The sequence below is a fragment of the Meleagris gallopavo genome, chromosome 2 (assembly GCF_000146605.3).
Source record: "Meleagris gallopavo isolate NT-WF06-2002-E0010 breed Aviagen turkey brand Nicholas breeding stock chromosome 2, Turkey_5.1, whole genome shotgun sequence".
Lineage (NCBI taxonomy): Eukaryota > Metazoa > Chordata > Aves > Galliformes > Phasianidae > Meleagris > Meleagris gallopavo.
Genome location: NC_015012.2, coordinates 16568782 through 16577717, shown reverse-complemented (window position 1 = coordinate 16577717; position 8936 = coordinate 16568782). Strand labels below are relative to the sequence as shown.

The 8936-nt window shown below is 37.2% G+C and overlaps 1 protein-coding gene across 1 annotated transcript in view; it reads right to left on the bottom strand.

Moving 5' to 3' along the window:
* Positions 1-2596: 2596 nt before the first annotated feature.
* Positions 2597-8936, bottom strand: part of WDR26 (WD repeat domain 26) — a 31905-nt gene continuing 25565 nt past the window's right edge. Inside the window, 1 exon segment of the mRNA XM_010706664.3 lies at positions 2597-7586. Within this exon segment, the coding sequence (XP_010704966.1) occupies positions 7561-7586 (26 nt within the window). The 3' untranslated portion in view covers positions 2597-7560.

Below are 8936 nucleotides of genomic sequence, written 5' to 3'. Positions count from 1 at the left end.
AAGAGAGAGAGAGAGAGAGAAAAAGCACTTCAAAGGAGAAAGTCAGTAATTTTTTTTGTAACTTAATTGCCTACTCTTTAAGCTATCTTACTTATCTGCAAAGACAATTTAAGGTATTTACTTACAACCTCTTACATTCCTGTGGAAAAATAAAAACAGATCTACACTTACATTGGTTTTAATCTATTAGAAGGTCAATATAAGCTGCAATGTATCATGTAAACAGGATACCACTCACTTTGAAAAGCTTCTGTTCTCCTGTATCTAGTGAAGTGTTTCTTCTGAGGTGTGAGCAGGAAAGGAAGAGTAAGGGAAGAAGATTAATATCTATTAAAGAAAATTTGGGCAGGATGTGCCTCAATTCATGAGGAATGTAACAGTGCATTCTTTACCACCTCCCTCCTCAAAAATGAATTACTGACCACAGCAGACCAATGAGAACATTTATGGATGTTGTCAAATATGAAATGATACACTTTTTATGAATACAAACTTCTTTTTAATAAATCTTCTGATCATCTCTATAATGACTTATAAGAGTTGTGAAAGCCTCAGTAGCAGAGTCTAAAGACCACAATTTTAAGCACTCTAGCATTTGAAGAAGGCTGTTCAGCTCTTTTGATATAGACCCACGGTCTATAATATAATTAGTTAGCTTTGATACTATGTTAGTACTCAACTGTTTAGTGAAAATATAGTTCATGTAAGAGAGAGGAATTAATTCAAAAATAAGATAACACATTTCCCCCTAATTCATTGATACGTTGTGGACTATTAGTATTTTGTTTGTTCTGTTAATAAATGTTTTATTCTAAAGAAGTTCTGTATTATGGTAACAGTACAGTAAGCAGCGGAATTAATAGGATGTGTGGAAGCCCTAGTAACCATTCTAATAACCCCCATATGGGGGTTAACAATTGACCTGAAACTCTGATTACTTGCTAAAAGCATATCATTACCTGTTTAGTATTGGTACAGCTTTATTCTAATTCTTCTTTGCTTCACAAGAAACTCCAGACCATTTTGTACAAATACTAAGACTTTTTTTTTTTTGCCTATGAGGATGTTATAGTAATGATATTAGAGGTGGTGACAGAACAAGTAGATGCGTACTAACTTTGGTGGTTAATCTTTGGAACATTCTATGTATATGTATTATATATACAGGGTTTTTTTATTAAGAGGAGGCAGGAACTGAGGCTGCCACCTTTCTGTAAGGAGCAGAGAGCTTAAGCATGTGCAACACATGGCAAGGTAGTAGAGGACTGCATCAAGAAACATGGGAAACATAGGTGCTAAGGTGCGAAGCACAGAAGTACCCTACCCTGGAGTTTGGATTTGAGCTAATTATGTAGTGGTCACCTCATAGTAAGTTCTTTACATGATTTCTCTTAAATAATCTAATCTAACAAGATAAAAAAAATAATCACAACTCATTTTACATCTTACTTATGTCTCAGTTCTTGGAAATCACATACCTGTTTCTCTTTTACTCTTCTCACCAGCCAGAGGCAGATGTAGGATGACAGGTGCAACAGTGCGTGTGTGGGTGGTGGTGGGGAACAGTTAAAGAAGCTAAATTTCCTTCATCTGCCATATGGATAATTTATGGCTGAATTGGGTCTGCAATCTAGCAGCTCTTGTATAAACACTCGTACCCCAGGGAAGCAGCAAAAACAAGTGCCTGGAAAGGGATAAGACATGCCCATTCTGTTTGCAGCTGCATGTAAGGCACGATTATTATATACACAGCTTAACCTCTAAGCAAGGGAATAAATATTAATTAAAAAGTACTACTATGAGATGGCATAAAGACCTTTTTTCTAATCAAAATAGAAGCTGAAAGGATTAAAAAACTGAACGCAATTTGCCAAAGTGTTCAAAGTTGGAAAACTTACAGGAAGTAGAAGGCAAATTTAGGTACAGTTTTTACTTATCAGAACACTAGCTACAGCTGAACAACTCTGTCTGTAGTACCAGTACATACAAAATACAATGGCACCTCAACTCTTTTATCCTGCAAGGTAGGAGGAGAAACAAGAATGCAGGGTTAGGTGGAAGGAAAAAAAGCAACAGGTAAGGAGTGAGTTCAAGAGTCACAAAAGCTGCTTAAGTCAACTTCAGATAAGATTTCCCTGATGTGCAGCTGGTAAGAGAAGCCTAAGCAAGAAACAGAAGTACTTTAAGAGCATCTTCCTAATGTGGGAAAGAAGTGTAGGTATAGGTGGGTTATGGTCAGCAACTTGCTTATGATACCTGAGTGAGCTCCAGCATTAAGAAAGAAGGCTCTCATCCAGCCTCAAAGAGCAGGTGTTCAACAACATAAATAAGCACAGAATGGGATGCAGGTGAGCAGCATGCTGAACTGCTTCAATGCACAGTCGAAAAGTGGGGGGAGATCAGAGCCAAACATCAAAAATTGGAGAGCTGCACACAGCAGTAAGAGAATTCATCTTCAACTGAGCTGTCACAAGTGATTTCTCCTATCAAGAAATAAAATGCTACAAACGTGGAAGAACTTTACAATTAACGATCAAGAAATGAACATCCCAGTGATAGTCATGTAAGTGAAGTTTAGGAAACTAAGAACTATTCATTCCAGTTATTTATTCTGTTTATTGAATTGAAAGAAAGGGAATACAAACATTTCTGTTAAGTGCTGTGCACCAACATGGAAAAAGTGTATTGTTGTTTTTTTAAAAATCCTAATAAAAACAAATCAGAAGTTAATGTAGTTCCAATTGAACAATTTGTAAAGATATGTTTAAAATACTACACATTTATAAAATAAAAAAGTTAAAACGGTGTTCTGTAAATAATTAGTAAAATGAGTGAAAATAAATACGAGACCCAAAGTTCTTATGTTTTTAATGTAATATAGCAAAGAAATTTTAACTACTTAATATAATCCGAGGAGAGTAACAAAAATCCAGAGTTTAAGAACGCAATCCTTTGAAACATTTAATATCAGTCCATAGCAAATAGTCATTACATACCAAAAGCTCTAAGTGTTAACTAGTTCCACCACAACTCCATATAAATCTTGACAACTTAGAAATCTTGAGATCAACAATAAAGTTCTTTTCTTGATCTCTACAGCTTGGTTTGTAAGTACATACATGCTTTGAGGATCCATTTTGTCCCATATGTTTTCAAGGAGCCAATAACTTTTTCCATCTGTGCCTAAAAATGTTAAGATTCGAATCTAGCACATAGACCCTAACAATGAAAGATGTTTAAGGAAAAGATGGGGCACGATGAATTTCCAATTTATAAAAATATACTGATATTAACCAAAACCTTCAGGTCAGAGGACACTTCACATACGCACGACTCAAAGTATGCAATAAAACATGACAAGTACCTAGAACATTTGGTTCTATGTCTGTTTGTGGAACACACGCACACACACACTCATACCAGATGGGAGGAACACTCTCACGGACTTCTTATTGAATCCAGATAACCTGGATCGACAAACAAAAAAAACTTGTCTACAGTTCATTTCAACAACTAGAGGCAGCTACCGCAGCAGCAGTTCAACACTGCACACTTCAATTAAGTCCACCCTGTTTAAAAAAGTGTCAGAGTTAAGAAGTTCTTTCAAAATATCTTTAAAAGTAGCAGTTTTTTTGAAATTAAGAATGGCAGCTGAAAATGGTCTCCAGCCAACGTGGAAAAGACAGGAGGAGGTAAAAAGGGTAGCTATTTATGGGAAGGATGTTCCTCAATTGTCCCAAAGAAAACAACAACAAAAAGAAAACCGTTTAGCAAATACAGGTGTGTTTTGTAGCTAAAAAAATATGGACAAACTATTGAAAGTGCATTTCTCCTCCTCCCCCTTGAGTTACAGTAGTTTGTCAGTAAATCCAGCTTTTTATCTTCATTCCTCTTTCTTTACCTCCCCATGTGGGTCTACATTTCCCCTTCAAACTACAGCTAATTGTATGAGTCCTTGTTTCCTTCTAAGGAAGCCTTCATAACTGGTTCTGGATGGGAGCGCTGCTTATCAGTGTAAGGAGATACAACTAGACACAAACTCCCAAGTATGCTGAGTTTTATTCAACATTACCTGCTTGAAGCTAAGATGAGAAGTAATTGGCAAGATCTAGGAGAGCTTTCTAGCTTGCACCTTTGCTCTAATCATAAAAATGAAGTCAGCTTTAAAGTTGAAGAACTTGAGAAAATACGGAGAATTTGAAACGAAGGTGTCATGTCCCCCTACTACTCCACCCACCCAAACAAGGACAAATCTAGCATCACTGCTTGTTTTCCCTTTTGTGCTCCATTGTGCCTTGAAAATTACTTACCTGAACAGCTAACGAGCATTCAGATAACAAAATGCTTCAGCTTTCTTTTTTTAAAAGTTCTGCCTTGACAATTACCTGTGGCTCCTGCAAAAATTTTAAGCTAAGAGCTTACCAAACAAAGTTAGGAAAGAGTAGTACACTCTTACAGTATTTTCCTCTCTAAAACTGTTCACCAGAAAGACAGTGTTTGTTGCAGGTGTGTGGTTGTTCCAGCCTGACTCCAGCCTACAAACATTTTTAAGCACATGGAAATCAACGTGTTGCAAATGAGCAAGCTTGTTTTTTTTCCCCCCACCATAGTCTCATTTTATCATCTGTGCACAAAAAGTATTGGTACTTTTCAATTGACACATTGTGAATACATGACATGTGAGAAACAGTCTGGGTTTCTCTTTAACTGCCAGGTTAGATTGGTTCCCACTACCACTGGATCTGTAGCACAACTTTACTGTGGGACCAAGTACTGTGGTAAAACTAAGATTACACTCTCCTTTCTCTCATCTCTGCACACTACATGGCATAAGCAGACATCTATGCAATATGGTGGAATTGACATTGAAAAGAATGCCATCTATACGATAAAGGAGCCTTCCTTTATGTTGCATATTTGTACCACAAAACTAAATTAAAGCAGAGATATCAGAACACATTTCTACCTAACTTGCTTCTGAATACCTGAAGTGTTCTTTAGAGGTACATACCTATTCCAGAAGATGTCAGATTTTGGAAGAAGCACTAGGTTCCAATTTTTACTTACAATGCATTGCAGCAGAAAGTAGAAATCAGCTTATACGTACCCACATATAGCTTGTACCAGGTAAGGAGTCTCACTTTGGTTTAGGTACTGCTAACCACGTGAAAAATGCCTTCTGAAATGCATGTGAGACTTTCAGTCTAAACTCGAGACTTTGATCCTTCAACACCTGCCTGAAGTTCCCACTGAAGTCCAATGAGTATGAGGTAAGCAAGTAGTGCCAGACTGTTGTACGAGGCATGCAAACCAGAACTGTTCTCTCTCCCCTTTACTCTCCCTAAGTAACAGTTCATTTAAAAATCAGAGCTTCAGAGTATGACAAAACAGGGGTAACCTCTAAAGATTCATGTGCTACCATTGCTTATGAATTACACCATGTTTTGAAGATGTAAAACGCTGTTTTTAGTGTGGGTTTGTTTTTTGTTTTAAACCAGAAGTTAGGTTTACTAAAAACTGATCTTAGGAAAACCTTCTGTTTCCCTGCAATATCAGTGCCACAGCAGAAAGACTGATTAATCTTATGCTGTCCAACTAGCAACAGAAACAGCTCCTCTAAAATGAGAGAATGGGAGAGGAACTGATTTGTAGTCTTCAGTTTACATACATACTTCCCAGAACTTATGGGAATGGTAATTACTATCCCAGCAATTCACCTTAAGACAAATGAACTAAACTGAAGATAAGAATGTTAAGTTCCTACTTCATTTTGGAGGTATTGAACGTGAGTATATCAGATTCAGAGCTGGTTTCAATGAGATTATCAGAATCTTAAGTCATCTTGGAGATTACACACAGAGCAAGGAAAAAAACAACCAACAAGCCAACCCACCCAATTACTGGAATCTTAAAAAGAAAAATCTGACCTGCTGAACTGCACTTCATTTTTCTTGGGAAGGAAAAAAAAAAAAAGGACTATTTATGTTAAGCACCACATTCCCATTCATCAAAGTGGCTACATGCTCTTCCCAGGAACTCAGGCAAACCTTCCCTCACCCTTCTTCCATACATGACTAATGTCACTAGATTATTGTGGATCTTGTAAGTTCACACTTCCATTCACATTGTCCATGGTGGCATGCCCTCTCATGCTCCCTCATTACTTCAGAGCACTAACAACACTACCATTCTACCCAAGGTGGGAAAGGAAATCCAGTGCCATCCCACAAGGAATTTGTGTGTAGTGCAGAAGCATAGAGATGCCAGGCCATCTGTTTATTTAAAAAAAAAAAATTATAAATGTCTCTTTTTGCTAAACATGGCATATTAGTGGAACTGTTCCAAAAAGCGTTAACGTGTTCACAGCACCAGCTTGCAACAAGGTCCAGGAGAGACTTTTAAGCCTGCAAACTTAGAAGTATATTCTCAAAGTCTAAAGATCTTTGTTTACCAAATAATAAAGAAAGTTTTCCATTGCAAAACAAGTTATCTATGATTTGAATGTTAATTACTTCTACAAAATGTTGACTTTGCAAATAAAGGATTCAGCACATTCTTCTGTTGAGGTTTACCTTTTATCAGTATTGTTGCATATATTTATATAACTAAAAAAAAAAAGACCTTGTCTTGTTTAAGCTCTTAATCTCCTGGTGTACTCTGAACACTTCTTTGTTTCCCTAAATAATACAATTTATCTTTTCATATGGACAGTGAGTTTCTCCTTCTGAAACAAGCTTCGCTGCCTACGTAAAGCTCCTTGCAGCCACTGCTTTTGATTGGGTGTCAAGACACTCTGGAAGAGCATCAGTGATACCACATTCCACATTTCTTCTTGCACTGGTTTAATTCCAAATGTATACAAATGAAGTCATTTTAATCCTATAAATAATTTATTTTTAAAAAATTGTGCTGTTAACCCCTTTGCAGGGCAACGAGCTATGTGAAAAGTACAAAACTTTTTGTCAAATGTGATATTGAGAGTGCTTTTGACATAGTTCATTGGTTTATCTCAATTTATATATACTGCGCAACGGGCAAGGCTAGAATCCATGAACCAAGCTGCAAAGATCTCAAGCTAAGTAAGGCGGAGAGATTTGAGAAACAAGAGAAGGAAATACTTTCCTATCCAATGTATACTCTTCAGACTAAAGCACTCTTTCTATCAAGCCTTCTAAACTCTTAAATAAAGTGTTCCAAACAAGCATTTAAACTTCATTACACAGAAGAGCAACAAGAACAGTAGCCTGCCAGACAAAAAGGCAGGAGGGAAAAATATATACTGAGTTCAATGGTTAGCCTGAATGTAGCACAGTTCTTCACAACCGATGGGGGGTAATTTCAACACGGTGTCCAACAACGTTCTAACGACGTGCTTCATCTTGACTGGTTACTATGAAGCAAGGTGGTAAATGTTTGGCCCCAACCGGGCTTCAGAAATGGTTCTTTTTCATGACGAGCATGTCTGTCCAGCTATCAATCATGTTTGTTTGCACCAAATCCCAAGCCATTTAAAATACGACTAATTAAGTTAAACTGAAGTCGTCTGCTCCAAATTCGCCATCAACTATCCATGCTACTGCATTCCTCTGAGCAAAAACAAAAACACAAGAGAAAAAAATCAAACCTTGAAGATCTTATCAACAGTTAGCATTTCTATAATTACATTACATAAATACACTGTGTTAAGTTTTACTAAGCATGCATAGTAATACTAGAACTTATAATGCAACTAAATCCCATAGTAAAAATTAGCAGTTTTAGGTATCATCACTCAATATCTAAACTTAGCACGTTAGCTGTTGGTACATGAAAATTGCCTCTTGCAAAAGAGACCATAGAACAGAATCACCAACGTTGGAAAAGACCTTTAAGATCATCCAGACCAACCATCCAGCTATCATCAATATTTCCCACTAGCCCATGTCCCTCAGTACAACATCTAAACCTTTCTGGAACACCTCCAGGGATGGTGACTCCACGACCTCCCTGGGCAGCCTGTTCAATGAAGTACATATATTTACTTTCAAGTTCCAGGGGACTGTGCTAATTACAAAGCTGTCTGTCATCCATTTAAAGTTCCCAAGTTGCTGGAGACATGTTCTGTGCACCTACACTTCTTGTAGATTACTGCTATGAGAAATCCAGTTTTTATCATTTCTATTTTTAATAGACTTTAATAAATCATTTACTGGAGAAACTGAGAAAGTAAGTAGGCAGGTAATTGGGAGAAAACAAAAATCCAAATACAAGTGAAGCAAGCTGGAGCATAGGCTCCAAGTCCCTGTGTGTTACGTTCAAGATGTTAAAAATGAGACTGGCAAGGGTGGTCCGCCTAGTCCAGTACTAGAAATAGTTAGAAAGCATAGGAAGGGGGAAAGGAGATGATCCTTAGTCTTAACATCCTTCCAACTTCCAGCCACTTTCACCTGAGGAACATTATGATCTACACGTGTTTACTTATCTGCTCACACTTAATGGATTTCTCTTTGATTACTTTGTTTGGTTCCCCTTGAAGTAACATCCACACTCAGCACACCAATACAAGACAACTTAAAAGACAGAAGTCTACAAGCTGCACAACAATCCTCTACTTTTCATCTTGCTAATAATTCTGAGGAGTAGGTAAGATGGGTTGGGAGGACATGCATTTTGACAGTGAAAAAAGTTACACTTATTTAACATGTGGCTCTCCCCAAGACACAGATAATGTCTGATGATCAGGAATGAATCAACCGTGTACAGCTTGTAGGGTGCAAAAATTTCACACTCTCCAGGTTCAGGAGAATACTTTCGTAAGCATTGTAATAGCATGATATTTGCTCAGAATGCATTATTTAAATGTTAATGACATCACATGCACTTCAAGCACTACGGGCAATGTTTAAGAAATCTATACAAGTTAGTTAATGTAATAGTGAGGTCTCAGTGACACCACA